Raw genomic sequence first — 19,162 nt, forward strand, 5'->3', positions numbered from 1 at the left:
TGATCTCTTAACAAAGAAAAATGTGAGTTAGATATCCCAGAAGGGAATCAAGGGTAAGTACAAGCTAATTGGGGGTGGGGAAAAAAAAAAAAAAAAAAAAAAAAGCCATTTAAAGTTGTACACAATAAACTATACAAAAGGACAAAAGTCAGCATCAACTTCCCAAACATACAAGCGGGAAAAAAACCTCCTACCTCCCAGAACAAAACAAACATCTTAGGTAGCTCCAGCAGAATCCCAGCATCATTGAAACAGGTTTCCTCTCAGACTAGAATAATCATTGCATAATAAACAGATAAACCAAATTAAAAGAAGGAATTCTGAAGGGGAGAAAGAAACTGCTACAGTCAATTGGACCAGAAACACCCTGGAGATAAACAACAAAAGGCTATCAAGGACTTTGCTCCTCAGCGAATCCAGTTATTACTGTGATGCAAATGAACCGTCAATAGACTGGCCAGCACAGTTGGAAAGGTTTTCCCTAATACTGTCATCTACATTTTTTTCCTCCAACTGCTGCTGGACCTCCAGCATGGAATTCATAATTCAGTAAGCCAAAATATGGGACTGTGAGGAAATGAGCTTTATGAAGACGTGTGAATCAAAGATTGCTTCAAGCTTACAGAAAACAAATATGAAATACTGCAGTATTCTGTTCTAGTAATACTGAACCCTGTGTGAGATATGCCAAATAAAGAAATACTAATATTTTTAGCATGGCAGCTAACAACCAGAAAGAGAAGGTATATGTAGATTCTAGGCTTGCTTTGAGAGAGCTCAAATCAAGAAAGTAATGAAAAACTTATTGTATAGAGAAGGTGCAAAAGTGGTAAAAAACATAACAGTAAAGCAGGCTGAACTGACAGAGACACCTTCTCAGGCTTGAGAGGTAAGTCCATGCCAACCTCATGAAGTTCAATAAGGCAAAGTGCAAGGTCTTACACCTGGTTTGGGGCAATCCGAAGCACAATTAAAGGTTTGGCACAGAACAGATTAAGAACAGCCCTCAGGAAAATTACTTGGGACTGTCAATTGATGAGAAGCTCAACATGAGCCAGCAATGTGCATCTTCAGCCCAGAAAGCCAATTGTATCCTAGACTGTCCCAAAAGAAGCATGGCCAGCAGGTCAAGGGGGGTGATTATGCCCCTCTTATTCTGCTCTCATGAGACCCCAGATGGACTATTACGTCCATTCTGGACCCCCCAACACAAGGATATGGAGCTGCTGGAGAAAGTCCAGAGGAGGGCCACAAAGATGATCAGAAGGCTGAAGCACCTCTCCTACAAAGACAGGCTAAGAGTTGGGGTTCTTCAGCCTGGAGAAGAGAAGGCTCCAGGGAGACCTCACAGCAACCTTCCAGTACCTGAAGAGCCTACAGGAAAGCTGAGGAGGGACTTTTTACAAGGGTGTTTAACAACAGGACAAGCAGTAATAGATTTTAACTGGAAGAGGGCAGATTTATACTGGATATTATGAAGAAAAGACACTGGAACAGGTTGCCCAGAAAGTTGTGGAAGTCCCACCCCTGGAAGTGTTCAAGGCCAGTTTGGATGGGGCACTGAGCAACCCAATCTAAGTGTGAGGTGTCTCTGCCCATGCAGGGGGGTTGGAACTAGATGATCTTTAAGGTCCCTTCCAAACCAAAGCACCCTGTAATTCTATGATACAAAGACTTGTCCAAATGCTACTATGTATAATCCCTGTAACAAGAATGATGGCTGTGCCTTACTGCAAATGGACTCATACACAAAGTGAAACAAGTTCAGAATGGAACCTTATACAGTAAAAGCCTGCTGTTTTCTTTCTAGATCAACTTAAACTGGAGTCCAGTTGGCCAAAATCTAATTTACAGCAAAAATGAGAGATTCATGCCTAAGTCAGTTCCTCTCCTTCAGGCATCATCCTGCAATCACAATCCAGTCAACATCACAGAACACAAGAGATTGAAAACAGAAAAAAAGCCCCAAGCCCAAGAAGTTTGGCAACAATTATCAGTACTGTAAAAGGCAGGAAAGCATAATTAGAACAAGCAAATTAAGACCCGTATTCATTTTCAGGAACTACTTTTGTGCATTTAGATACACTTCAAGTAAAAATTAGGTTCCCTATGTGAAAAATTAGCAGACTTATAAAATAATACTTAGTAAAGCATACTTATTTTGTAAACGAAATAAAGACTTAATGTAAACCATTTTTTTTCAGTATGACACGCTTCTAAAAAACAAAACAGTTTACACTGATTTTACACTACAGTCAAATGAAGTAAGCAAAATTAAGCAGTATTAAGTATGTAATTTTAAAAATCAACGGTTTCACCACTTGGTAACAACTTAGAACTTATCATTTTTCAGTTTCTGACAGCCCAACAAGTTTTTCTCACAGTCAAAACACAACTTTTTTTTTTTTAATCAATCTTATCAGGCTTTAAGAACCAGAACAGATACAAATGCATATATTGTGTCTTAAAAAAACACATTTCTGTTTCAATGACCAAGAACACAGAAAACCACATGTGAAATTTTTGCTGAATATGATCATGCTAGAGAACCCAAGTGTTTTACAGCACACTTTCTTCTCAGAAAAGTTAAAGCACTTTTCCTATAAATGTCTTTTCCACATGTGAGATTATAGATTTCTAAAGAGATAAATAGACTTTACACAAAGCTTTATTTTGGTGTCTACAGAGTATGAAATAATGCTATTACCAGTTTCTATTTTACATTTAAATGCAGTTAGTAAAAAAAGTAAAAAAAATAGATTGTCACACAAAAAAAATAGTATTTTTCTTTTAGCAGAATAAAGTAATTCATTTTACTTTGCAAGTCATAGGATGACCACAAACTCATCTGTAAAGATTGAATTAGTTCAACACAAAAAAAAAAAAAAAGCATCACAATTTGAACAAACAAATGCATTACACTTACCAAAACAGAAGCAAATTCTGTACCACAATCTGCACTTTCACCAGACTGCTGCCATACTAGAAGTTGTGTAGTGGCTTAAGACTGCATTCTTTCTAGCCTTTCAAACTGGCAAGCATTGAGATATATGCAGAGTAATGTAAGCAGTCAACTGCTTGCACAGTTTTTGAGACCTTCACTTTTGTGGTTTCAAGTACCATTTTCTGAAAATTACTTGCTTGGTTAAGATTTTTATCATTTTAGTATAAAAACTGTTCTGGTTGCTTTTATAAAGAAGGAAAGCATCAGTGATTGCTTCACAGCATTCAAAATTGAGCAGGTTAGATGTGTTATCCACATAATAAATGCATAAAATTTATTTTACAAGACCTTTCTGAGAACATTATTGTAATGTTACTGGCAGAAAATATTTCAAGCTATTATAAATTTACTCTGCTTAAGTTTAAACTAATAACCAGGGTTTTGCTAAATCCCATTTAATGGCATTCAACCTCCATGCTGCAGAAAGATATAAATACAACCCAGTAAAAGAAGTCTTTAAATCTTACTTTCCTTTCTATACCTGAGGAAAAATAACCACAAGCACAACCTCTGTCTCACTACTTTTCATTTGGTTTGCACCTCACTCACTACAAAGCTTGTCTTTCTCAGTCACTTCTTGGTAAAGGGAAAACACTGGAAAGGTAACCAACTGCATTAAAGCAGTTGGACAATGCCCAGCATGTATACAGCTGCAGCCTATACTTGTTAAACGAACACATCTGCTAAGAAAGGTGTAAGAATAGCACCAAATAAGCTTCAAGCTAAGGATACTACTAGGTCATGTTGCAAGACATCACAGAAATCCTAATGGTTCAAACAACCCAATGTGCTTCCAGATTTTTCCAGCAGGCCTAAAGGGACAGAACACCCTACTGATTTTTCCAAATTAAGCAACACATGGTACAGTAACAGACAGAACACAGATCCAGAGATACAGCATATCCATATCTAGACCTTCTGTGGAATTCACAGGTTTCATTACTGTCCCATCAGTTTTCTAGACATAACTATTGCAAACTCAACCAGGATGTTTCTTCAGAGTGCTTTTTTTGAAAGACATCACAGAATAAAAACCAAAGAAAAAGCCTATGAGTACACTTACCAGTTGTGCCCAGTAAGAGTTCCCCATGTCCTTTTGCAAGAAAAGATCCTAAACCTAAAAGGTCAATTTCTACCTAAGTAAGCTTCAAGTTCACTCTGCAGTTCCAGAAATGTGCCATAGTTCTTTCATGCTGCATTTCCTAAAAGGTTGCAGAAGGCACACAATGGAACAGCTGTTGAGTTGTGCTCCAGTGACAGCTACATTTCAATGGTGAATTAAGTGGTCCAGAAGCATCTTCACCTAACTCACCAGAGTATAGTGAAGACTGTATTATAAAGCTATAGAATGATGAGACATATTAAGTATCTTTATGAGCTCTAGTGTAGTCACTCTGGGTAGAACTCCAAGACACAGAACTTGACAACTCTACAGTTGCAAATTATTGTTTTTGTCCTGCTGCTATAATACAATGTTTATTCTATTTGCATTTTAATGTTCTTGCATATACCTTCAGGTCAGGAATACTATTATCCTATTATCTTAACTATGTCTATTGTAATGCAATTCCACAGCACTTTTAAAAACATAATAATGAAAACTAACCACATACAACGCACACTAATTTCTTACCCTCCCTCTAAATTACAGTAGAAAGTTGAAATCAGTAGTACTGAGGATGCCTAGCTGACAAGTTTCTTTTGATGACTTTGTTCAGTTTCACTGCAGCTCAAAGATTTGGAGAAAAAAACCCCACTACATTTAAACAAGCGTGCCTGAGGCCTTCTAACAGGTCAGACAAGTAGCGAGTATATACATAGCTGTGAGCACCTAGGCTTTTTTGGTAACTATTTCCATTAAGGCAGTTATGAACTTCAGGACAAAAACCAAAATACATTCCTTTTACGTAGCAATTCTTCAACTAAAGCAATTCTTTAGCTAAAAGAAGATATAAGTTAGAAATATTATAAGGTAGTGAATACTTTGGACTAACACCTTCTAAGCTTTAATCACAAATAATTGCCTCTTCTTATACTAATGAGCAAGGCAAAATGGGAAGTAATTTAGACAATTCATTCAGGGTAATAGCTTTGTGAGCTAATATTACTGCTAAGAGATTCATTCTCAGTTTCCTCAAGTACAATAACAGAGCAGCAATAAGTTTTTCACTTCAGGGAGATTTTCTATCCTATGTAAATATAAACAGAAATCCCATTATCTATTAATAAAAACAACAAAGTTAGTTAAATGAAGTTTAATGTGTTACAATTTCTTACAACAGTCATCAGTTCCCTGGATCACAAGCATAAATAAAACACTTTACTTACTGAAATCAATGAGAAACCTTCCAAATCCTTGCCTTTGGTATTGTGGCATGATCATTATGCAGGAGACATTGTACTTCTGCTGGCAAAGCTTTTCCTGTGGGAAAGAGAAACACATCAAGTATGTCAAAGCACTGATGGAAGTGAGCAATCGCCTGCACCTGCCAATGTCCTTGTAAAATATCCCAATAAGGAAGCAGAATAGATGTATGGGGTCAGTACCAAGGTCAAATAACTCCACATTGATATTTAATTATAAGAATAAAGTACCAAACATACTCTTCATCAACAACTCGGCATCTTAAAAATACATGGTCTAAACAGTGTAATGAAGTTTAAGTGCTGTAAAGGAGGAAGGTAGAAGGAAGAGGGAACTATTTTTGTTTCACTGACCATTTTGTCATGATATAGAAGTGAAAAATAGTATCTGTACACATGCTGAAGTTGTACTTTGTGTAATTTCTACACCAAGTGCCTGCTCATTTCCATCTTTATTTTGTCTTCTCTTTCTGACTGAATATAGTGTCCCATAAGAACTAAAGTCTTACTTGAGGCATATAACTTTTTCAAAGCTGAATGCTTCTCACCAGCATCCAAATTAAGAGAATGCTGAACAAATCAACCAAAAACATCCATGTCAGCATAACTGACAAGAAGGTGTGGCAAGCACATGGCTAGTTAAAGACACTACCTATCACTTCAGCCTCCACACATAAGATGACACCCGACCAGCAACGACATTGGCAGGATCACATGCCAGTATGTTGGTTTCCAAGCATCTCTTCAGCTGTGACAGCACATACCTATACCATATTTTGCAAGATTTCTTAGTTTCTACAGCACAGCGAAATAAACTCTCAAGACTGCTACTAATACAATGCTCACTTCATGGCAAGGTCTTTTTATTCAGGCAGAGCCCTTCTGCCAGCAAGAGCACACACATGCACAGGCAGGGAGGGAGTGATGACATGGGATAGCACACATGCAATTCAGTAAATAATTTCAGTACTTCAGTGGAACTTGATCTTAAGTTTCTTTCCTCTAACATTTGGTAGTTAAAACATTCATGATCACCAGATGTGAAAAACAAACTGGCCAAAAGCAACACAGGTGAAGTGAAGGAAGAAAATGCATCCTTGGCAGCAAGAAGGAACAAAGACTCATCTTAGCACCTGAAGCACCTTAAATAAATCTATTAGAAAATACTTGCCTATATCAGAGTTGACATAACTGCATTAGATTAGACTGTACACAAGAGATGAATGCAGCTGGCCATTTACATCCACTAAATGGCCAGGCTTGAACCACTAGCAGTTAAAAGCATGAAAACACATGAACATTTCAAATACTTAGCACTTTCAGAAGTTAAATTTGTTATACCTACTGCAAAAATGGTAGGAGGAGAACAAAGATTGAATTTTCAACTGAAACCACAATACATGCTACGAGAAACAAAACAAAAGCAAAACCAAGCAAAAAACCCCAGAAAAACCAAGCAAAACACAACAACAAAAAAACAACCAACAAAAAACCCCAAAACTAAAAAAACCCAACAAAACAAAACCAAAACCCAAAACAAAGAAAACACCCCACAACTAAACCAAAAAAAACTCCAATGCAAGTGGTTGAATGCACATAAATTTATCAATTTGCATCAGTTTTTTGGACAAGAAAGTATGATTCTATTAGAAAAAATGCATGTTATATTTTAGATTTATAGAGAAGATTTTAAGCTCCTGAACTTGACACACATATTAAGGAGAGCAACACGTTAGAAATGTTTAAAAAAACACTTGTTTTTTTTACCTTAGAGAAATATCCAACTAAATGGCAGCCTTTCTCATCATTTTTTGTAAGGACATAGAAGAGGAACGGCTCAACATCATAATACAAGGTTTTGTGGTCCAGAAAGAGCTTAGCTAACAAACAAAGATTCTGACAATAAATTTTGCTCACATTTCCATCAACCTAGAAAGCAAGACAGATGCAGTTATTTTCAATGCCACCAACATGTTATGACAAAACAACTTTTTCAATCAGTCATATCCTAGAAGAAAACATGAACAAGACATTGTTACAGAAAAAAACCCCACAACACAGATTAAGGTTCAGTAGCGAATGGCAATTGAATGGAATGCAGAATTTGTCTATTTTATGCTGCACAGCTCTTAACACCTGCTCATAGAGAAAACAGAAGTTATTTCGGACTGACTAGGAGAATTTTGTTTCTTGACAGGAAGAAAGATAATTCTATTTATGACCTAAGTCTTTTGCTGGCAGACTTACTTTATAAAAACTGCCCAAGTCAGGAAGGAAACAATCTTGATGCAGACAGTGTTTTGTTTTGGTTTTTAATATCACCAAAACAAACAAGTGAACCAAATACTAAGATCTTGTCCTAATCTAAGTAAGGACTTTAAGACTGTATCTACTATTGTTTGAACATACAATGGCAAGGACCAAGCACACAGGCATTTATACAACATGAAAACACCAGTTTCAAGCAGAATCTTATGACACCTGCAATTAAAAACAAGTTATTGATTAACACATCTAAATACTACTGCTGATAAACACCCTCAAAAGAAGTCCTAGATACCCCATCAGTCTTTTCTGTAAATGGAATCAGTAACTACTCTTTGAGATACAGGAATGTGGAGAAGGTTAATGTATAGCTTCAGAAAATACAGGCATAGTATTGAAATACAGAATTCTATTGTCAAGGATATCCTTAAAAGCTCAAACTTTAACAGAAGTCATGTCCCAAGGATATAATGCAGATTATAAAAAAAAATGTATCCACAAGCTCAAGTAGCCTGAAATGAATGGGTGCAAGAGGTACTTGTGCTGAGAAGGTAAATGCAATCCTGTCAAAAGCTTCTATTGTAGTCCCCATTAAGATGTATGCTACAAAAGTATCTTAAGAGGTAGCGTAATGCTTGAAGTACAAGTAAAGAAAGTTCCAGCTGTGAAATAACATAGCAGGGTGAAAAAGGACAGAGAAGATAGACTTGTTTTTACAGCAGAATAATTTCCAAGGAATTATTTAAGTATGTTAAAGTTTTCTCTAGTTCTACAGCTGGTCTGTAACATATTAAAACTGGTTACTTTCAGAAATTTGGATTTTGAAATACCTACCTCAAATACTGAAAGGTCATTTCTTCTGTAGATTTCATTGGCTGGAGGATGAAACCAGCCACATTTCCTGGAATGCCTTAACAAAATGTTTTTACTTTTCATGTATTTAAGACAGAATTCACACAGGTAAAGCTTTGGTAATCTGCATGAAAAATCAGAAAGATATTTTATACAAAAAAAATATGTGGAATCCTGTAAACAAAAAATTAGCACAAACTGAAAGGTCTTCCCCACTTAAATTGAAGGTACCATGAGTACATGCTGCTTAAATCAACTAAATTAAACATCCACAACAGCCTTTAAAAAGGAAAATAAGGAAAGATTAGATTAAATAAATCATAATGAACCTAATTCAATAGAGTTGGACTGTGGTCAGATGTTTCATGACCCAGCCTCCAGCAGATCCCAGTTACTTCCCCCTTCCCATACTCTACCTAAACTTTTGCTGTGGTCTTTATTGAAGGAATTAAAAAGATTAAATAAAAATATTAAAATTATAAAAGCAGTGGCAGTAAGAGAAAACAGAAATGCTTTCTACACTTTCTTTAGCCCTTGACTTTTATACTGCCAATTCACAGTATATCCCTCATTGCCACTATGCAAAGAAGATAACAAGAATGACAGGGATGGAGAGAAAAGGCAGTTTACAATAATGCTAACCAAAGGAACAGACCACATAACTTGGTTACTTGCTATAGTAGTAGAGCTTGAAAAACATACAGCTGTAAAAATCTCCACATGTGCTATAGATCCAATGGATTCATAACACATTTGTTTTCAGCACATGCAGAAATCAGCTGACATCTGCTGAGCTCACACACTAGTTCATGCTCTCTGCCCAACTCCAAGGTATGTCCTGACCAAGGCAGTCAGAAATGAAAACCTGATGCCACAACTTGCTGACTTTGACTTTATTTATCTAGTGTGTTGGTATTTCTCCCTGGTCCCTAGAAAAAGGAGTTTAAAAAATTCTCCATGAGAAACAAGCTTAATTGCTCAAAGTCACCAGAAGTTGGATATACCTGCAAGAATTTAAAAAAAACAGAAAAACAATGAAACAAACAAAACCCAAACAAACCACCCCAATACACACTGCAAGATTATGTTCATGCAGGACTTGAAAAAATCAGTCTTTTTAGTGCATCTTTGATTAGAACTAGTTAAAAAAAACCACAAATCCTTGTTCTTGCTTATAATTACAAAAGCATATCTACCTTTAAAAGTTGTAAATTCTAAACAATTACAAAAGAGGAAGAAAAGAAATAACAATTGTCGCATTAGTAAAAATTCCAACAAAGTATGGCAACACAGATAAGTAGCTACCTTGCATATTCCTGTGGGTAAGGTGAAGAGTACCAGGTCTGGATCTCATATTTTCCAAACTCAATCACTGAAGGGTATCGCCCACTTGTTTCACCAGTGTTTTTACATCCGATTTTCTGTCAGGTGCAATAAATCCAAAATTTTAGTTAGTGGAAAGGGAAAGTTAGCTTTTTATAATCAACTTCAGCCAGTAAAGGCATGAGAAAACGGAAGTATTCAGGTCAGTTGCATAACTTCTTCCAACCTGGACAGACTTTGCAAAAAGTCAAATATATACAGAGAAAATTTATTTCAAGGCACCAAACAACTAAATATGAAGTGAGCAGTGCTGACAAGTGCATACAAACAGATGGTGCATGACCCAGCCAAGTAAGAGGCACAACTGCCTCAGTTGTCTCTAGAGTTCTGGTTCAAACTCAAAGCTACCCCTCTGTAAAAACAATGAAGGAGAAGACATGAGCAGAGACCTTCTAGAGTCCTTGAATTTAGTTTGCAGCAGTCAACAAACACACACACTGATTTTGGCTATCATACTGAAGTTGAGCTGATCTGAAAATGACTGCTAGACTCCAAAAGGCTGGCAAGATACCAAAAAAAGCAGAGAGGTGAGGGGGGAAAAAAGTAATTTAAATGCCACAAATTTTAGAAATCTTACCACCTAATGTTCTTGGACTGCATATGAAAGACAAAGGAAAAAGGAAGTGGGACCTACTTCCCCAAGAAAAGAGAAGTACAAACTAAAAATTAAGCTGAATCTTTACACCTGGTTTGAGTTTGCTTAACACACCCTGAATAAAGACTACAAAAAAGTAACTGCATTGACCCACAGCAGGTAATGTCAGTTCTTGTACACTAAACATGAAAAAAATTTAAAATATTTCCATCACTGAAAAAAGTACAGAATATACTTATTATGCAATTCTATATCAAGTAGCAGAGGAAACATTACATTCATTTCCTTTGTGACCCAGATTCTCAAAGACACTAGTAGATACTTTGGTGGACAAAGAACAATCAAATGTGCTTTCCTATAGGAAGATTCAGCTGCCGCATCCAGCTCTCTTACCAAAACAAACCAACAAACCAAAACACAGCTCTGTCTCCACAAGCTTTATACTATCATTACACACCTTAAGGAAGAGCATTAATACCAGCTGGTATAAACAGCTTTAGTCAGATTCAACTCAAATATTTTCACTTCTAGAAAAAGTACCTAAACTCAGTATGTGAAATCATTGGGCAAAATGAAGTTATGAACTCACTAATCCTACTTTCCTACTAAGCAGTATTTGCTGGGACAGACTTACCTTTCACAGTGGCTGCTTTATCCAGAAAGGGAAAACATAATGCACAGTCTTACCCACCAACATCTTGTCAGTCCTGACCAGGATGTCAGCTATGCTTAACATCTGTGCTTTATTAGTGGTAGTGGTATAGATATTTGTGTCCAAAATGCTCAAGTGTATCTTTCAAAATCTATCCCAAGTGTCACTTATCATCTGACCTATTCCAGTGTGATGCCTTGTCTCCTATCTAGGAAAATAAAACTGTATATATGTCTCCCAAATTTAACTCACAGCAAGCATGACGTATTAGGTCAAATGGAATACATTAAAAATGAAGATTAGTAGACATATGAAAATGAACTGAGTTTTTTCTTATAAAAGTAACTACACTTTATGCAACATGATTCTTACCTCTAGGGAAAGTTCTCGAGCCTGCTTAAATACTTCAAAATCCTCCTGTGTAACTGTGTCCTTGCTTCCCACCAGAAGTACATCGGTTTTTTCTTCTTTGATGCTTAGTTTGATTTCAGTATCTGTTATTTAAAACCAGCAAAAAGTTCATTTACAGACATGAAGGTTACACATGACATACCAGTGTGATAATCCTAAGTAAGATCATAGCAACTATGGCTGTTATGACTCCTTGTTTGGGATTACCAATTAACAGAAAAGAAAACTTTTCCCCTTCCTGTTTTTCAGGATGCTATTGCCGGAGCTAATTTTGGAACTTGTTTTTTTTTTGTCTGAACAAGCCTTTACAGTCCAGTTGTATTAAATCAGTTTTGAACCTCATGAGAAGGAGTATATTCTACCAATAGGACTATGCCACCTGATGAATTCCAGTATACTCTACTACATAAAAACAAAAATAAGAGAAAAAAGCTGCCTTTAAAAGTTGGAGACCAATGCTAAGCTAAGTCTACATTCAAACACTATAAATATATTTTCCTTAAATAAAAGTAATTATAAATAAGGTAGTGCACAGCAGTAAAAATCAAGTGTTGTGGAGACTGCAGAAGGATGGAACTGTTCATGAAAAAGCAATGGAGCAGAGGGAAATGAATTGAAATGCCCACCATTATAAGCACTGACAGCACACAATCATGACAGCACTACTGCCAGAGAAAGGGCAAGGGACAAGGAAGGGAAAAAGTAAGTAGCATGGAAGTGGCTACTCATGCAGTACTACACAGCGATAAGCAACACTATGAAGGCATTTGGGGCTCCCAGTGTAACCACAGATGCAAAAAGTAACAAAAATGTGGTGTAGTATTAGTCAGAAAAAAATGTTTTGGAAATTTAGTCAGCATTAAAGGTCAAAGTTTCGTTGCTTTTATATGAAAGTGAAGTAAGTACAAGAGAAATAGCTAACACCTATGTGACAAAAGAATTTTGGTTTTGGACGGGACACAGATTTGGTTGGCGCTTTGACCTTTGCTTACCATAATCCTGATCAGGTTTAATTCTTCCGTCTGCCAAGCTCCCCTTCCCTGGTGAGGGGGTACCCATCTGAGGGGTCATTTTATACCTTAATCTGCCTAGAATTCTGTGCTTTTTAATTAAAGTTGTTCTCTTGAGATGAGAAATTGCTTTAAAAGCATGTCCATTAGACACACCCCATCCAGAAGAACAGGCATGAGAAATAAATCTACTCCTAAACTCTTTTTTTCCATAGAAATGGATATTAGACTTTGATGTGGAAGGCAATTCTGGTTTATGACACAAATGCTTGGGTGGTGCATAGCTTGGGTGTCCCTTTTTTCGAGACTGTCCCTGAGTGGTATAGATATGAGAGAGTCCATCAAAGAGACCCTTTAGCTGACTGTTATTAGGAAAGCTACTAAAGGAAGATATGCTCGACCGACTGGAAGAATTTCGGGGAGAGTTAGAAGTAGAAGTGCTGGATTTTTGTGAACCAGGGCTCTGACCAGAGATGAGGGTTAGGGGAAGAAGTGAAAAAAGTGGAGGTTTTAGCTTTTGTGTGGTACCTGTAGCCAACACAAGAGAAGTGCATGACTGTTTCTGAGAGACCTTTTTCCTTGGACGATAGTGCTTTGAAAAGTCTATTATTTCACCTCGTGATCTGCGACCATCAGGTGATGGTGTAAAGAACTTAGTAAGGCCATCAATGAGCCCTTTGGTTTTCTTGTTAACTTTAAGTGTAGAGGCAGATATGTAGGTGGAGGTGGTGGTGATTTTGGTGGTGGCACCAGGCCGAGTGGGGTCTGTAACAGGCAATCTGCTGCTTGAATCCTTCACAGATGCAGCATGACCAGATGAAGGTGTGGTACAGACTTTAGTCTTTTGACCCCTACCAGGTGACCCCCTTCCTGTGAAAGCATTCACGGATCCTTCATCACTGGTTACAGACCTATGTGAAAAATCGGAAAATAAAAATCAGCATTAAAAATCTGTAACTGCTGCCAAACAGTACTACAGTTTATACCAGCTACTTATGCCACTGTACTTAATAATACTGAAAGAAACTGATAAAACATACACTTTTGTAATACATTTCACACTATGACATAACATCCAACTTGTTTTTTCCCCTTTTTCTTTTTGTTCTTTTTGTTTCGCCCTCCCCCTTTTCTTTAAAAGGCAGTCCACAGTGCATATAAACAGAAGCAGCTGGGATAGCAAGGTCTCTCAAGTATACAACATCCGCAACCACTTTTAGGCATGGCAAAAGTGTTCTTCTTCGAAGAAAAACATCAGTGGATTGTGTATTTGTACAGTAACTGCTCCACCACCAAAGTTTACTGCACACACAAAGGACATATATGTGTTAACAAATTACTGCATATTAGAACACCTAACTTCAGACTACACTTGCTTAAACTGTAGAGAAAGTCTGTTAGTCCTTCAAAGGAATACAGTCAGTTTTCAAGAAACTGCTATTTCTTCTTGCACTCTTTGGATTACGTATGTCAACACCAGTAGTAAAAATTATCTACGAAGACCTAAAAGCAAAATGAGGTCATTTATGAAGAGCATGACAACAAAACCAAAGAAATAGACCATGTTTTCTTTAGAAATGTTAACAACATAAAACAAACAAATAGCAAAGGAAAGAGCGAAACTGTAACACCAAGTGGTGCCTGCAGAAAAGCTGTAAACCAATCAGGTCTAACATGGAAGGTGTCAAGAAGGAAGAGCCATGACTGTTACTTAAATGCTAGGAAGAAAAAGGGTAAGCTGAAACCCAACATTTTTGACAGAAGAAGTACAGGCTTAGCTGGTTATTAATGACTGAAGAGAGGAACAATAGTAAAGGAAATGCTGAAGAGTAGTGTATTTTAAGTACATAGAAACAGACTGTTTAAAAATATTTGCAGTAAAAGCAAGGTATTAGGAGGCATGATCAAACTGCAAATCCAAACAAAACTACATACTTGCATCAACTGCTTCCATTCCCTTTTCCATCCTGCTCTTTGAAGTTAGCTTATTTACTTTGCTGTGGAAAGTTTTTTGCCTTCTTAATTGAGATGCTAAAGTAATTAATTCCAACAAGTTACTTCTAATTAAGAGTCTGAACAGCCTGGGGCTACCATCTGGTTTACTGAACTCCAAGGGCCCACCAGTTTAAGAACTAGCCCCTTTTCCACTCATACATCTTTAAATTTGGTCAGCTCCTAAGAGGCAACAAAATCAAAACTTCCAAGTCTTTTGAATCCTTTGGTGCCAGAAGCTTACGTCCATCTCAAGACCTATTCTCACTACCAGATGTAGTAATCACTACCAGTGCCAGAGGCCAACATACATCTGGTTTTAGTTAATCCTACATCGTAATTTGTCTCTGAAGGGCTTCCTGCAGATGGCCAACAGGCAAAAAATTACTCCAGTATGACTGGACAGATTTTCTTTGTACTACACAAAAAGAACTAAGTGACATCAGCTAACCTTCCTGTATTCCATATGACCATACACTTTTATGGATAGACACTTTTGTCTTCTATACCGCATGGTAACATTTAAATAGGATTCCATGAGGAAGTCTCTTATCCAATCTCCTAAACACTATTTTCCAAAACAAGAATACTTGTCAAAATATATTATTAGGCATTGAAGTAACGAAATGTGCCCACAGTATCTCAAATATTAATTATACAAAGTACTCCCCCAAGTACTTCTCTAACATGTTTATGTGGCTCACGTGCTACAAAGGGAAGAGTATCTTTACAAAAATATTCATCATGCAGTGCTGAGAGAACTCCTGCATCCTTTCTCTCAAACCAGGACAGCATGACACTTATTTTAAAAGTTGTACCTCAGAACCCCATTAACAAAACCGGTAAAACCCTCACAACCTTTCCAACATTTCTTTTGCATATATGAGGAAGGAGAAGCAGCATAATTACGGTACCAGACAGACATTCCTGCTAAACCCATGTTTTTAGAGAAGTAAAATATTACTAGTGTATTGAACCCTAATCCAGTTGAAGGCTTAGGAGTTTTAAAAGGGGTAAAAACAAGAGATACAGCTTGAGCCAGAGGTGTAGCTAGAGATGCAGAGATATTTCCATTAAAACACTGCAAGTTATATTGCTATTTCAATGACTTTTAAATTCTTAAGTCAGAAGGAGAATAGAGAAGTTAAAGAGCATTTTACCCACTCTTTCTTTAACAGCACATTCTCATAAGCCGGTGCAACCACATCTTTTACTTGCATGTAGCACCACATTCCATCCTTGTCCTGTACTACTTTCCTAGAGCAACATACACTGAACTTTAGGACAAAATCCAAAAAGGCAAGACCAGAGATCCTGGCAGAGACGGGAAAGAGAATACAGCAAGCTACTCAGCACCAAGTACAACTCAGCTAGTGTGTTGTACTCTGGTACTGTGAGTATATTTTTTTCCTTCCATTTTTACATGTTGCCTCCACTGGCTCCAGAAACTTTTACTTTGCAAAATGTGAAGTTTTACAGCAGTTATCCTGCAACTCTGAAGAATACCTGACGTGCTTAGACTATAGAGAAAAATGGTTGGGTAATAGCCGCAGGACAGAATGAGTAGTAGGTAGAGCCAGGAAGACTTTCAGCTGCTGAGTTGACATGGCCAGATAGTTAAACTGAAGGAGAAGAAAGGCATATGTGGATAGGAACATGTGATGGAGGGCAACATGCTACTGGAGTTAACACAGAATCTGTTCCTGTTTAACACTCAGTGCAATGTCAACTCAGCATTTGTACACTACTTAAAAAATCCTCCAACCAAGCCTTAAGATGTCCAACTGCAGTGCTCCCTGGAAAAACAGATGTCAGAAGAATTACAGCACTCTCTCATCTTAGATCAACACATTCCTGAGAATCATGAGGAACTGCAACCTCTTGCTCTAGTAACCAGTAGCAGCTTAACAGCAGAATTAAAGTATTATTTTTTCCAGAGTATTACTGAAACGAGAATTTCTGTAGTACTTGCATAGTTTGCTGATGTATAAAAATTACTTTTATTAGTTAAAAATTTTTGAATAGAACTTCGAGCAGAACAGTCTCCTGATTTTGGACATAAGTAACCCACTATTACCCACTTAGTAGAGATTCTGTACATACCTCAGTTACTTTCAGTTATACTTTAAAAAATAGCTATGGCATATGTTATCATACAGGCTTTTATTTGCACCTGTTATAGGTGCAAGTTTCATTTAAAAATTATGGGATAGAAAAGCAAGTTACAAGAGGTGTTTTTCATCGCCTTCTGATATGACACAAAAGGTACCCACTATAATTAGGAAGTTATTAACCTTTGGGCTGAAAGGCATACATAAGAAAACTCATCACCTGCTTTCCCAGCTTGAAATACAATTGAAAACTGTAGTTGAACCTGCATCAAACTCTTATCTATTTTCTCAGAAACATGAACAAAAAAAATATTCAAGAGACACCTACAACATTCGTTGCTTTAGTTTATTTTTCGGTCGTCCAATAGGTTTTGCATATCGTCTCCTTATTTGGGCAGCTTTCTCATGAAGTAGCTTTCTCCCTTTCTTCTTTGGTCTACAGACCTGGCAAATCCACATCCCTACATAAAAGAGAAAAATTTAATTGTACACAGTGTATTTAATCTGAACTGTAGGCATCAACCAAAATACATGCCAACTACACAAGGTCAACAAATTGACTTTTGAACAGAATGTAGAGAAGAGATCAGAAAAGTGATCCACTTCTACCCATACTTCAAAAGCAAAATGCTCATGAAAGGGGAGAAAAAAAGAGGCAATGAGGATCACAGAAAAGATTGTGAGCAAATGAGTTCTAGAAGAATTTCTCTTCCAGCTTGTTGCTCCATTTAGTACCTAGGATCTTTCTTCAGACACCATTAACACAGGTAAAAATCATACACGTGTTACAAAACAATCTAGGATACAGTGCACTAAATAAAACAAACATACCTAGGTGTCATCTAGTATTTTAATATACAACAACTTGAATTTGGGACCCTTTATCAGCAGATTACCATGTCTGAACACTTATTATAGATAAGGCTGGGGATGTGGGAAATTGAAAAAAAGCTGGAAAAAGTCTTCAAGTGTCACTTCAAAATTATATACAGAAAGCCACAAAAATGAGAGAGTAGGAGTAAGAGGTGCTATATATCAGAAATCTCGATATAAGAGAACTTGAAGACACAGGTGTTTTGTTTGTTTGTTACAAAAGCCACAAAGAAGAAGGCTCTTCCACTTGGTCTAAGGATTTCTCTGTCAATGCATATAGTCCAAACATTTTAACAGCCTTCATAAAACTTCACCTTCAATAAACTAGCCAACAACTCAATACACAGTAAATTCATCTAGATAACTGACCACAGCCCTTTACTTGTTTTGGTTTTTTTTCCCCCTCAAGAAAACAGTAAAGAAAAATGAAGTTATTGGCTTGACATTATTAAAATAATACTGTTTACCAATGCAAAGATAATTAACATGCTTAAGACCTTTTGGTCAATTAATATGAGAAAAGACTGTGAAAGAAAGTATTTTCATTAAAAGCATTTTTATTATCACCTTTTGGCATTCTGGAAAGTGGTGGGTCACAGCACTCCATGTGGAACCCTCTATCACAGGAGTCGCAAAAAAGCATGTTATCCTGAAGGGGGGCAGGGGGAGGGGTTAGAGTGGGTGGGGAGGGGAAGAGGAAGATGAAAAAAAGTTATTTGTATTTGCACATGTACTAAGCACAAAGAGAACTCAGATAACAACAGGTCTAACTTACTGCATTTTTGCCTTGGATCCTACATGCACTGCATGTCTTGCATTCAATACACTGCCATCTTAAGGCCTTCACATTTGTTGTTAACTCAGGACAGAATTTCAAACATGATGGATGTCCTAAAAAAACCAAAATATTTAAAGTTTGAGATTTAAGATTGGTGACATTGATTCTTAACTTCAACAGGATGTAGCCAGCACCATCAGCACTCTGCAAGCACCAGCTGTTTTCAGAGCTTCGCATATTTAACTTGTCTACTTCATACAAATATAGAGAATAAGTGCAATAAAAGTAATTTATGAAGAGAGGTAGAGAGTTGACTTCTGCTAACTGACACCTGTGAATGGCCTACACAAGCACCTGAAATAGAATTTTAATTTTCAGATTATTTCCATAGCATATTAAACTGTCATTGGTTCTGAAAAAAGTAACATAAACAGAGGAAATCTTCAGATAAAACCGTATTAGTTATTTTTCTCAATAGACTAGCTATCTACCAGAGAAACTCAGTCAAATTATATGCATTTTTCATTCCAACTTACTACTTAATTATACACAAAGAACAATGTCAGAGCAGTAAGAAGGAAAAAAAAAGATTAGGCAGACAATTGACATAAGAAAAGCCTACTGCAAAGGGTGATTTATGTGAAGAGTAGTCGAACTAGCACTTCCCATGCAAGTCTATTTTATTCTCTGGCAGGACCATCCTCTTTTCAAAGTAGCCAAGAAGGCCTACATGGCTCTTGCAATTAATACAAGGTATCAGACAACTGAACATACACAACACCTTAGGCAATACTGGCAGTGATTACTTCTTGTCTTCAACAATCTTAGAGTGTACCTCTTAATCCAGAAAGGATAAAAGCACTACTAAATAG

At 36.9% G+C, this 19,162-nt stretch overlaps 1 protein-coding gene across 1 annotated transcript in view; it reads right to left on the minus strand.

Annotated features, from left to right (window-relative positions):
- KAT6B (K(lysine) acetyltransferase 6B) overlaps positions 1-19,162 on the minus strand; it is a 99,836-nt gene that overhangs the window by 28,284 nt on the left and 52,390 nt on the right. The window contains exons 3-11 of the mRNA XM_010000748.1: positions 18,288-18,403; positions 18,080-18,161; positions 16,968-17,100; positions 12,519-13,447; positions 11,488-11,609; positions 9,791-9,906; positions 8,468-8,609; positions 7,136-7,297; positions 5,333-5,426 (exon numbers count right to left, since the gene is read on the minus strand). Coding sequence (XP_009999050.1) covers positions 5,333-5,426; positions 7,136-7,297; positions 8,468-8,609; positions 9,791-9,906; positions 11,488-11,609; positions 12,519-13,447; positions 16,968-17,100; positions 18,080-18,161; positions 18,288-18,403 — 1,896 coding nt within the window. The remainder of the gene's footprint in view (positions 1-5,332; positions 5,427-7,135; positions 7,298-8,467; positions 8,610-9,790; positions 9,907-11,487; positions 11,610-12,518; positions 13,448-16,967; positions 17,101-18,079; positions 18,162-18,287; positions 18,404-19,162) is intronic.

Source organism: Chaetura pelagica, unplaced genomic scaffold, assembly GCF_000747805.2.
Source record: "Chaetura pelagica isolate M959 unplaced genomic scaffold, ChaPel_1.0 scaffold166, whole genome shotgun sequence".
Lineage (NCBI taxonomy): Eukaryota > Metazoa > Chordata > Aves > Apodiformes > Apodidae > Chaetura > Chaetura pelagica.